Here is a 13,343-nt window from a genome sequence, read left to right as displayed (position 1 = left end):
ATATATAGCAACAGCCTTGTCACACAACAATAAAGCAAGAGCTTACGTCATCAAACCAGCAAGGTGCGTCAAAAAGCAAAACTTAACAATTCTAAAATGAATATAAACAGTAACAAAAAAAGACAAAATAAATTCAAAAATAATAACAGCCATGTGATTAACAGCAAGTCAGAACAATAACAATAAAAGAAACAACAATAACAAGTCAAAATATAGAGTCAGCAATATCACAGTCCATGAACTCATTTAAAGAATAAAAAGGGTGGTTTACTAACCAGTCCATCAGCTTTCTCTTGAAACTCTTTATATCAACTGTATGGGCTTTATGGCCTAATTTATTAAAAAGTGTAATTGACATTGCATTGGCATTTGACTGTGTTTTACTAAGTCTAGCAAAATCTTTATTTATTTTATAACTATTTCTAATATTGTAGGAATGAAGTCTACCTCTTATAACATAATCACCTAGATTAGATTTCACATTGACAACAAGTAAATAAATATATAAACAAACAACAGTGGGTATAGACTCTCTAATGAATAACGGCTTACAACTAGTTCTTTGGTCTGAGTCAGTGAGCACTCGTACAGCTTTCTTTTGGATTAACAGAACTCTATGTATTTCTGAACCATTACCCCAAAGTTGGAGCCCATACAGTAAAATACTGTTGAAAAAGGCAAAATAAGCACTCCTTAGATATTGCTTAGGAACATTTTTCTTTAGTTGCCTCAACAAAAAAACCACTCTACTAAGCCTTCCACATACATAGTTAATATGATCTACCCATGATAGCTTATTATCTAGATAGATGCCCAATAGCTTAACACTATCAGAGAAAGTACTGGGGGAACTCATGTTTTTCAGTGTAAAGCAAATATTTTGTGTTTTGAGATCATTTAAAACAAGTTGATTGGCATTAAACCAGTTTTTAGCATACACAACATTTTCATCCATAAAAGTGGCTAAGCTATTTATTTATATTAGAGTTAGAACTAAAAAAAGTGGTATCATCTGCAAACATTATCACATTAGCTTGAACATTGTGAGGGAGATCATTCATTACAACTAAGAACATCAAGGGACCCAGGACCGATCCCTGTGGTACCCCATACTCAACACAACGCGAAGTAGAGAGAGAACCTCCAACACTTACCCTTTGTTCATGTCCCGTTAGGTATGACTCAAATAATGCCAATTCAGTACCAATTATACCATAGTGAGACAATTTAGAGAGCGGTAGGTCCCTAGGAACGCATTCAAAAGCCTTGGTTAGATCAAAAAGAGTAGCCACGGTGGAGGCCTTGGCTTCAAAATTATTTATTACAGCTTTCACCAGGACTTCAACTGCATTCACTGTGTTTCTACCTGCTCGAAAGCCAAACTGACAATTTGAAAGAATATTGTTACATTTGAAAAAATTAGTCACTTGGTTGTTCATGACAATTTCAAGGAGTTTTGAAAAAATGGGTAACAAAGAGATGGGCCTAAATGAACCAGGGTGGTCCCTGGGACCCTTCTTGTAAATAGGCACAACCTTGGCCGTTTTAAAACACTTAGGAAATATACCAGTAAACAAACATTGGTTTATACAAATTGTAATAGGTAGCACAATTGAAAAAATAATTTTCTTTAAGAGCTCACTAGATACACCATACGCATCTTTACTTTTGGATGCTTTCATTTTTTTCACCACACACAGCACCTCCTCACATGACACAGGAGACCACTTGAATTGAGTTGCAGCACCAGGAGCCTTGGCAAGAAGATCACCCGCAGATATCTGGCTTGGAGTGATGACCTCTCTCACCTCATCAATACAGTTGACGAAATGGGCCGAAAATACTTCCGGAGATAAGCTGGGGGCATCTCGGGTAGTCGCACCTCTTTGAGCCGCTATGATGGACCAGGCCGCTTTGCATTTGTTGGAGGAGGTGTTTATAAAATCTTCATTAGTTTTAAGCTTTGCCTTTTTCAGCTCACTTTTGTAGTTGTTCCGCATAAAAACATAAGCTCTTCTGGCTGCCTCTGACTTTGTATCCTTAAACATGGTGTTATATGCCATAACAAGGTTTTTAAGTTCGTTCAATTCATCCGAGAACCACTTCGGCCTACATTTCTTAGCAGATTTTGATACTCGTATCTGCTTATGTTTAACAGGACAACAGATATTTAAAAAACCTAGAAATCTTTCCAGAAATATATCAAACATTGTGACATTAGGCCGAGAATCGGAAAACAGTAAATTAGGCCAGTCTACATCAGACAGAGATGCAATCAGAGACTCGACATTAGTAGGTGATAGGCTTCTACCTACAATTTTCTCACCGAGGTTCCCTTTAACCACATCATCCAGATAAATAGTAACTTCAATAGTGTTATGGTCAGATAAGCATTCATCAAGCACCTCGGCTTGGATAGAATGGTCGTTAAGGTTAGACACCACATTATCTATGCAGGCATCAGCCCTTGTCGGTACATTAACCAGCCATCTGCAATCAACTGATCTCAATAAGTCCCTCAATGCAAAAACTATAGGCCCACTGTCCCTCACCTCGATGTTCCAGTCACCGCACATAATTATAGGGCAATTAAGATTGATCAGATAGACGAAAAACTTCTCAAACAGCTCCATAAAAATTTTTATATCCCCTGAGGGAGGTCTGTATATGGAGATCAACACCAGCTTAAGGTCTACAATAATTATGGCAGACATTTCAATGTTCATTTCACTACAGTAGTCACTAGTGTCAATTTCAGTAAAATTAATACCATTTCTAACTAGTATGCCCGAGCCACCTCTAATATGCTGCCTTCGACAGAACATACTAGCTTGTGTAAAGTTCTGAATAGTAACCAAATCACAAGTATCTTCTAAACACATAAAGCTATAAAGCGAGAGTCAGACAAGTTAACATCGAGCATTTCTACTTTGTCATTTAATGATTGAGCATTTAGATACAAAATACTAGATTTAACAGTCATTTTCGGATTTTCGGAGGCACATCCATTACGTTTATAGGGGTCAGATGGTGACGATTTAATGTTAGGCCTGTCTAACCCCGTTGTACACCTAAAAAATCTACAGGACGTTTTCTCTGAGATGTAACAAACTTACTTACAAGAATTCCTTCGTCCCAGAAGTCCGGGCTTAGTAAAACATGTTCAAGATTCTCACAAACACCAATCTTAAAGGACTTGTACCCATCGTATTTGGGTTTGAGTTCAATACAAATAAAATCATCTACTTTAGATTGGGTTAGGAACACCTCCATATCTTCTTTGGTAGTTAGTGCATCTAATCGGGATACGAAAACCCAAGATCTTTTAGAAGCCACTTTTAGCTTAGTTTCACCATTGCATTTGGTCCCTACAATTGGCTTGTAACTATTAGGTTCTTTCCCATAAGATAAAGATTTCACCTGACGAGTCTTAGGCCTACTTCTTCTTCCTTGGTGGGTCACAAAACCATCATTGATGGTTTCATCACTTTTGTCTCTAGGTGGGGTAGGGTTTTCGTTTTCTTTGTTAGCCCTGGTATTGTCCGCTACATTGGCTTTTAGTTGCAACGAACTATTCATTACCACCCTGGAGTACGATAAAGATGATTTAACATGATTATTACCAGGCCCATCCTGTTGTTCCATCACGTTCTTCTTAGGATGTTCTTGTCCGTTATCACTTAGGTTAGACTTAGCACAACTAGGCCTATCTTCATATCTTAACTGACGATCCTTAGGCCCTGTCATTTCCGATACTGCTAAGCATTCGCTTGTATTACCTAAAGAAACCAAGTTATCATATTTGGCTCTAATAGCGACCAAGTCTTCTTTCACTCTAACATATTGCTGGAAGAGTGCGTCCATTCTCTCACAAAGAGCAACATTACTCAAACTAAGTTGATCAAGTTGGTCCAAAACAATATTTAGAATAATTGGCCAGTTACTGGCTTCGTCTATTTTATCTGTTTTACTAAAAAACATGTTTACTCTCTTACGACATGTGACACAAAACCACTTTATATGGTCGGAAATGTCATTAATATTCAGACATAGATCATTTTCTACATCCACACAGGACGGATGGTATTGGGATGAGCAAAAACCATCACAACACAGAGCAAGGCTCACATCAATACTTAATTTGCATTTATCACATAACAAATCACTATCTTGGCCATTTATGCCCGTCTTGCTAGGTATTTCAATCCCATTACCACTTCTGGTTTTCATAATTTGATTTTCAATAAAGGCCGTTGTAATAGTGAAAATTTTAAATATGACAGTTCTCGTATTTTGCGAGATCTCACACTGCAAACAGAATTGGAAGTTCACGTCTTTTACGAGACCACGTCAATCTCCAAGATTTTACGAGATCCGCCAGCCTAACCCTATTTGAAAAACGATGGCTTACAAATTGTAGAATAAAAAAATCAGAGATGGGAAAAATTTAATTTATGACTCTTGCTAAGTCTTAACACATTAAATATGGTGTAAACCAAAAAACTTCCACTTTTACATGATATTTCACCAAAAAGTTCAGGAACTACTTATAAGTTCATAGCGTACTTGTAAATGCAAAGCGAAAGATGAAATTGGGTAAACTCCTCTCTACAGTATATATTTGTGAATGTTATCTTATTGTAATGTATGTATATATATATATATATATATATATATATATATTTATTTGTTATATAGTTATTTATTACAATCATATTATCACTGAGTCTGGCCTGTTTGACGCTCTGTATCTGTATTATAGTTTGTTTTTATTGATTTATTGTTGTGTCATGTACTGTTTGTTTGCTCTGTAAATGTATGAATTTATTTATTTATATGGATTGTTAATATATTTATTTATTTAAATTGTTAATATGTTTTTGCTTATATGAATTGTTATTATATTTATTTATCAAAGTTATTAATATATTAATAAGTTTGCATTGTTAATATAATTATTTGTAAAATTAAGAATTTGGATGATTATGCATGAAATGTAATATGTGTTCTTTCGCTATAAATTTAACGGTAGTAATGATTAGTTACTTTAAATAAGGATCTAGGTGCCAACTGCGCCCCTGCACGGGCAGTCCTGCACCTTGGGGGATGAACGTGTATGTATGAAATTGTATTATATTTTCCTGAATAAAGTGATTTTGAACTTGAACTCCCACTCACACTCACCCCCTCCCACTCTCTCTCTCCCTCCGAGAATTGCAAATATATATATGCAATTCCGGGGATGTTTCCGTTTCAGAATGACATCATAAGCCTGGGCGCAATCTGCTAGGCCCTGATGTGGGCCCGCCGCACTGAACGCGTTAAGGACTAATAACAATCTGGAATCTTGATCTATCTAAGGAATGATTTGTGAATTTGTATATTTATTGCAAACAACAAGTGATATAATTTACTTTAAATATTACAAAATTACCTCTACATCTCTTGCGTCTGACAACACCACGTACAGCGTAGGCCCCATCCACACCTTGAATACTGGTCCATAGTCGGCTGCCATTCTTTGCAGGTTTGTCATCAGTTCTAGAGAAAAACTTAATGATATGATATCTCGTAGTACGTTAAAAAGCATCAAGACACAATACCAGCTGAGACTAATTTAGTTAATGGTAGGGAAATAACAGAAAATTATAAAAAAAGGTCTTAATGATGCTTGTACTTTAATTATTGGTCCTTTTGACTCAGCTGAGGTGGGTTTAATAAGACAAGTGTATGATTATATTACCTCACACAGCTCATAAGTTCTAGTATTCATCTTGAATACTAGTATTTCTTGAATACCAAGAAAACTTCAAATACCTGCCTCGACAAATCATAATTATGATTCACCAGCAGCTGAGGTGGGTTTAATAAGACAAGTGTATGATTATATTACCTCACACAGCTCATAAGTTCTAGTATTCATCTTGAATACTAGTATTTCTTGAATACCAAGAAAACTTCAAATACCTGCCTCGACAAATCATAATTATGATTCACCAGCAGCTGAGGTGGGTTTAATAAGACAAGTGTATGATTATATTACCTCACACAGCTCATAAGTTCTAGCATTCATCTTGAATACTAGTATTTCTTGAATACCAAGAAAACTTCAAATACCTGCCTCGACAAATCATAATTATGATTCACCAGCAGCTGAGGTGGGTTTAATAAGACAAGTGTATGATTATATTACCTCACACAGCTCATAAGTTCTAGCATTCATCTTGAATACTAGTATTTCTTGAATATCAAGAAAACTTCAAATACCTGCCTCGACAAATCATAATTATGATTCACCAGCAGCTGAGGTGGGTTTAATAAGACAAGTGTATGATTATATTACCTCACACAGCTCATAAGTTCTAGTATTCATCTTGAATACTAGTATTTCTTGAATACCAAGAAAACTTCAAATACCTGCCTCGACAAATCATAATTATGATTCACCAGCAGCTGAGGTGGGTTTAATAAGACAAGTGTATGATTATATTACCTCACACAGCTCATAAGTTCTAGCATTCATCTTGAATACATGTATTTCTTGAATACCAAGAAAACTTCTCAAATACCTGCCTCGACAAATCATAATTATGATTCACCAGCAGCTGAGGTGGGTTTAATAAGACAAGTGTATGATTATATTACCTAACACAGCTCATAAGTTGAATACTAGTATTTCTTGAATACCAAGAAAACTTCAAATACCTGCCTCGACAAACCATAATTATGATTCACCAGCAGCTGAGGTGGGTTTAATAAGACAAGTGTATGATTATATTACCTAACACAGCTCATAAGTTTTGAATACTAGTATCAGAAATTCTTTAATGATAATCTTTAAGATTACAAGTAGCGTCAATTAACAAAAAGTTTACATAGTTATAAAATATAGAAGTTCATGTTCGTCTCTGTCAAGTTGTTCAGTCTCCATAAGTAAAATTCTTGCACTGTGTAGATGGTTCTTTGCAAGAGCCAATTCTTTAATGCAGTCTTCATGTTAGTGTGATTGTTTTTCCATTTTTCTTAATTTCTTCTGGCAGAGCATTAAAAAAGTTTTTTCCCGGCATAGGTTGGTTTTTTCTCAAATACAGCTGTTCTGTGAAGAGGTAGTGGAAAGTCTTGACCATGTCTTGTGTTTATGTTCATGAAGATTACTATTTCGAGGAAAGTCTTTTTGATAAGCAGTACAATATCGTTTCCAGAATATATAGAGAAGTCACTGTCAGTATATTCAATTCTTTAAAAGTAGCTCTGCAGCTTTCTCTAGGTCCTAGCTTCCCCATTAACCGGATTGCTTTCTTCTGAATTTTGAGGACTTTTAGTAGGTTAAATTGAGTTGTGCCCCCCCATGCTGCTATCCCATACCTGAGATGACTTTCAAATAGGGCATAGTAACGCTATTTTGGTAGATTCAAGAGTGCTTGTTGCATGGGTCCTTCGCAAAGCATAGAGTGATGAATTTAGCTTCAGGCATAAGTTGTCAAATGTGATTTGTCCATGTCAATGTATTATTTAGTTTTATTCCTAAATAATTCATGTCCTCTGTTTCTTGAATACCAGGGATTTCGGACACATAGTTTTTGTTAGTTCCTAGAGTGAGTTGTTTAGTTTTCAAGCTGTTTTAAGACCAGATCATTGTATTTGCAATATTGTTGGGCCATATTAAATGAGATATAGGAGTTTATTTCTAGCTGTTCAACATCCTTCTGGGCTGAGAGTAGTACAGTATCGTCTGCGTACATGATGGAATTTGTGTAGTTTTCCAAGAATATTGGCAGGTCATTGGTGAATAAAATATATAACACTGGTCCTAAGACGGAGCCTTGGGGAAACCCCTCGAGTCATAGGTAGTTTTTTCAGATTTAACAGTACAGGTCTCTCCCATTCTTCTCTGTTTAACCTCTACAACTTGGTATCTTTCGTTCAAATAACTCCTCAAACCATTTTAAAGGCTGGACTGTTGGACGCCAAGAGTTTGTAGTTTGGCTAGGATGAGCTTATGGCCAAGACAGTCGAAAGCTTTGCTCAAGTCTAAAAAGATACTAGTGAGATGGTGTTGCCCTCTTCCAGGTTGTCTGTAATATATTCAACAAGGTCTATTATTGCAGTTGATGTAGATCTTTCTTTTCTGAAGCCATGTTGATTAATTGGATAGGAGGTTATTGTCTTGTAGGTGAGTGAGTAGTCTAGAAAGAGTGATCTTCTCTATTATTTTTGATACAGTTGGTAGTAGTGAAATGGGACGGTAGTTTGTTGTCTTCATCTTTGTTTCCTTGTTTATATTTAGGGTTTTTAGTTGTTTATATTCAACGTTTTCTTGAATACCAAGAAAACTTCAAATACCTGCCTCGACAAACCATAATTATGATTCACCAGCAGCTGAGGTGGGTTTAATAAGACAGGTGGATGATTAGCTCATGTCATTCATCTAGTTCCTTTAAAGAAATTTGTCAGGTAGTTTTGCACCATCCTGAGCAGATACTCCAGGATCCTGAAATGTTTCTCCAAGGCCTTCAGCATGTCAATCCATCAGCCGAATTAAAAGCATTCTTGATGTCCAAAATGGCCATCAGTAGGCCCTACTATCTACCTGGAGTAGTGATTCCTCTGCTGTGCCACCTGAAATTTACTTACCACTTCTTTGGTGGCACAATGGTTGACTTCCCCTGCCTGAAGCCATACCGCCATGTCTTTTATGGCTTCAACATGTTGGGTTAGTACCTAAGAATCCATTATGTGATATTTGTGGAAAGGTAACAAATGTAACTGTCAGAGGAGCTAACATGGTCGTCTTCAGAAAAAAGAAGGTAATGGTGGACACAATTAGTAAAAACGCACTGAAGAATAGTTTTTTTGAAGGGTCAAAGTTCGGACTGCGCAATATTGTGACTTTTCCAGAAATCAGACAAATTACGAATTTTTAATTCTTGAGTGTAGTTCGGATTTACACAGTCCATCAAGAAGTACGATATCTGACTGGCTGTCGTTTTGCAGGGAAGTGTGTTTTGTTTGGATAGTTTAATCAGTTTAATAGGGAAGAAAAGCTTGGAGGTCCTGGAGTGGTGGTGGAAATTGATGAGTGTAAAATTGGAAAACGTAAAAATAACAAAGGGAGGTTGGTAGAAGGAACCTGGATTCTAGGTTTAATAGAAACTATACCGGAAAGACAAAAACGTGGGGGTAGATATAGGATAGAGATTTGTCCTGAAAACAAACGAGATGCTAAAACTCATTCCTATCGTACTAAAACACGTGCAGCCTGGAACAACATAGTTACAGATATGTGGAAAGCATATTTTGGATTAAGTGATTGTGGTTTTTGTCCATTTTACTGTCAACCATAGTGAAAACTTTTTAAACCCAGCAACTGGTGCCAACACTCAGACAGTTGAAAGTTCGTGGAGAGCCGTAAAACGTAGTCTAAGAAGTGGTATCCCAGCCGACCTACTCGCAGATCACCTCTGTGAATATTTATATAGAAGAGAGGTACGATTTTCTGAAGAGGACGCGTTCAACCATTTCTTAAAAGCTGTAAAAAATTGCTATCCAGGCGAAGACATGTAGATAGTTCGACAAATTTAGGTTTCCTATTCTAATTATTGTTATGTTCTAATTTATTTTCTATTCCCAATGTTTGTTATCATTTCTTAATTATTTATGGTTTTTCTGTTTGATTGTTCTCGTTCTGATTAATTTAGTTCAAGTTATGAGTTTCCCTGATTTTGGTTATGTTCATTTATTATTTGTTACATCATTAAATTCACATTTTAATTTAAAACGATATCGATTGATAGTCTATGATTCGATATGCGAATATTAGGTATAGAACATTAGGTATATTCTTCGATATAAAAAACCGGGTCCGCTTATCGTACCCTACCCTCTTCCTTTAAAGATAGGCCTGTTGTAAGTATTATTTAAAAGGAATGCTGCAGTATAATAAACAGCAACCAAAACATAAAATAAATTTTATTTATCAATTAGAACCCGCTAGGCTTTACATTTATACATAACATAACTTAACTAGCCGATACGAAACTGAACATAAACAAACAACTAAAGTTATTAGTTTCTATAATAACTTTATTTGACTGATAACTTACGGATGTTTGTTTTGATATAAATTAATTATGAGCTTGTTTGTAAGTAATACATAGCTCCTAGTCATTCATCAGTTTATGCATGTTAGCTACCACTTGTAAATTTTTCATTGTATATTTTTTTATGTATTGGGTTTCTCCCGTTGAAATAAATAAATATAATTGGAAACACGGTATTTATTTACAATACCGTGACCATGAAAAATGGACTTTTTTTTCATGGATTGGACATTTATATCCAAGTATTATTATCACAGGTGCATATAAACTGGGGGGAAAGTATATCATTGTATTATATTGATGCCTTTCGGGCATTATTGCATTAAGGATGGAAAATAACCGACAAAATTTTGTCGAACAACACTTGGAGGGTTAAGGATCAGGGGCATCACGTGATCTGGGATTCGACTTTTGCAAGCTCGAGTTAATTTTTTTTCTAAAAGAGCAAGCAGTGCGCAGCACTGCGCAGCGGGCAGGCATCGTTGACAGGATTAACGTCATCATTTCAGTAAAATTGCCAGAGGTACTGTCAAAAACAGAGTTTTCAGAGGATTTCAAAAAATCGTAACTCCTTTGATTTTCGTTGCCGACGAATTTTTTCTTCACTATTGTTTTCAGGAAAAATTGTAGTTTTCAGGAAAAAAAATGAACATACCTTTCCATGGTCACGATATTGTAAATTGATACCGGAAACACATATAAGGAAATTATACTTAATATTCGTATAACAAATACGAATCTATCATATCAAAATGTTCATATTCATGATAATAATCTTATTTGAAATTAAAATAATTAATACAATACACATAGTGACAATCTCATAAGTAATAAAGGAGCTTTAATGATCAAACAAACAATTAGAACTGGAAATAGGAAAAAGTCATAAATAATAACAAAATGATACAATAAAACAAATATGTATAACAGAAAATACTAAAGATGCTAACTATTTTTTATGTTTTCTCTTGGGTAGGAATGATTAACCTCTTTCAAGAAGTTATTGAAAGCATACTGTCTAGAAAACCACTTCTCTTTTCTGTACAAATACAGAGATGATCTGCAAGCAGGTCAGTTGACATGTCACTTTTTAAACTTCGTTTCACGGTCCTCCACAAGATTTCGACTGTCGGTTATTGTCCATAAAAAATAATACGTTTATTATATGAATAAATATTTATACAATTTAATTATCAGTCCAGTTCAGTATCAGTTGGTTATATCGATAGTTAAGTATAATTTAATAATATCATTTGTCGATATAGATATAAAAACCGGGTCCGCTTATCGTACTCTACCACAATCTACTGCTATTACTTTAATTTTTTAACTACTTCCATAAGTCATAAACCTTACAAAAATTCAACAAGTTGGTTAAGTGTAGGTCAGACATAATATGTCTTCTAAGGTCAACAAGTTAATTTTAGCAGGTGAATAATTAAACAGTTACTAATAATTTAGGCTATTTAATGTTTATACTTGCCAACACTGTTTCTTCCAAATTCCAAAGATGATCCAATAATTGGATATTTCGTCGGGCCAGGTACTTTTGAAATAATTTTCCTCATTCTACTAGTGCGTTGTTGTTCAACAAGATGATAAAGTATGAGCAAAGATAGTAAACTAACTAACAATAATATAATCATCGTTGAAGGTAACCAACTGTACAGAGCTCAGAGAACGAAATAAATAGTGTTCAACACATTCAATAAAAAGTTATTAAATACCTATTTAATACCGAAACATAAAACTAATACTTTAAATTGGAATGCCTAGTTTCCTTAATTATGTGGTAACCGAAGATAAGCTACAACAGGACTCAGCAGATCACTATTCAAATTAAACAAACTCGAAAATAGATTGTTATTTACTCGTCGAAGTAGTGAATATAAGAGATGTAATTACTTTCAAATTGATTGCATATGTTAGTTACATACACGTATAAATTGAACCTAAGATGTTAAATAAATATTGAGTTTGCATTTTGATTTTTGACAGTGAGTGACATTTAGAAAGAAGCAACAAGTTGAAGTAAACAACAACACTACAGATGATTTTAGCTGAATGGTTTAGATCAGGGGTGCCAGCTTTCAGAGGCTCGAAGACCAAAAATGAAACCTTGATTGCGGGCCATATACTCAAACCTTAAAACAGCGATAAGAGATTATGTAAAGTTATAAATAAAACTAAAATTAGTATAACATTATTTGTATTAGAGATGTAGCCTCCAAAAGTGTTTGATGAAATTATATACAATAATAAACCTTTGAACACTTTTGATATGTTTTTTTTTATTTCGTACGATGTACATTCCAAATTCTATGAATTCATCTTCAGATTACTTTTATTAATCCAGATGTTCCAGATAATCCATAAGCAATTTGAAAATAATTTGGTTTAATGAGAAAGTGCCACCGAATCAAATTTTTGAACTATTTTGGAATCCTTAGAAGCTTTTGCCATTTCAATATTATTCTTTAAAATTAACATGCCATCTGTAAAGGGTTTCTTTGTTCTGGCCAGCTCAACAGATACGACATAAGGTGCAAACAAAGAATGAGTTTGGAAATTACATTACTAAACAAGCAAGTTTGTTGTTTAAATTTCTTCTTCAAATCTGCAACTAAAGTGCAACTTTTATCTGTATATGTACCATAATTAATTGTGTGGATTGTTAAATAATGTCTTCTCACATAACATTCCTTAGGGACTGAAACAACTTGCATGCACACCAAACATTGCAGTTTTCCGTTATTGTTAACAATCAAGTAATCATTTTTCCCAACTTTCCTTGTAACTACTGGTTTCGCTATCAATTTTACTGATGTCATACACATTTTTGTGCCAAAAATGCCATTTTTGTGAAAGGAACAATAATAACAATCCAACAAGAAAATATTACGAGCCACTACCACTGTCAGTGTCAGAAGCAGCGACCAGAAAATAATATAAACAGAGCCCTCATACATTATGAGACGAAGTCGGATCCGCCATCTTTGATCGGTATAAGAAGCCCGAACAGCTCAAAAGTTACACTGAAATGTCAGTGCGCGTATTTCAATTACAATGTCATTTAAAATACTTAACCCATCGGTTGCTTTCATATCTCACTCAATGAAAGAGGATGAGTTTAGAATGATGGCAGTATGTCTCTTATTAATTATTAAACATTTTAAAGTGTAAAAACAATAATTAAACAAAGTTTGCGTTTTCAGTCAAATGTAGGATTGTGACATGAAAAAG

General features: G+C 34.8%; 1 protein-coding gene across 1 annotated transcript in view; it reads right to left on the bottom strand.

Annotated features, from left to right (window-relative positions):
• LOC124360844 (cytochrome P450 4C1-like) overlaps positions 1-12,146 on the bottom strand; it is a 50,095-nt gene extending 37,949 nt beyond the window's left edge. Inside the window, exons 1-2 of the mRNA XM_046814794.1 lie at positions 11,584-12,146; positions 5,435-5,541 (exon numbers count right to left, since the gene is read on the bottom strand). Coding sequence (XP_046670750.1) covers positions 5,435-5,541; positions 11,584-11,746 — 270 coding nt within the window. The 5' untranslated portion in view covers positions 11,747-12,146. The remainder of the gene's footprint in view (positions 1-5,434; positions 5,542-11,583) is intronic.
• Between the last annotated feature and the right edge of the window lie 1,197 nt (positions 12,147-13,343).

The sequence above is a fragment of the Homalodisca vitripennis genome, chromosome 4 (genome assembly GCF_021130785.1).
Source record: "Homalodisca vitripennis isolate AUS2020 chromosome 4, UT_GWSS_2.1, whole genome shotgun sequence".
In the NCBI taxonomy this organism is placed as follows: Eukaryota; Metazoa; Arthropoda; class Insecta; order Hemiptera; family Cicadellidae; genus Homalodisca; species Homalodisca vitripennis.
The sequence above is the reverse complement of the archived record's forward strand: the minus strand, read 5'-3'. Positions and strand labels throughout refer to the sequence as shown.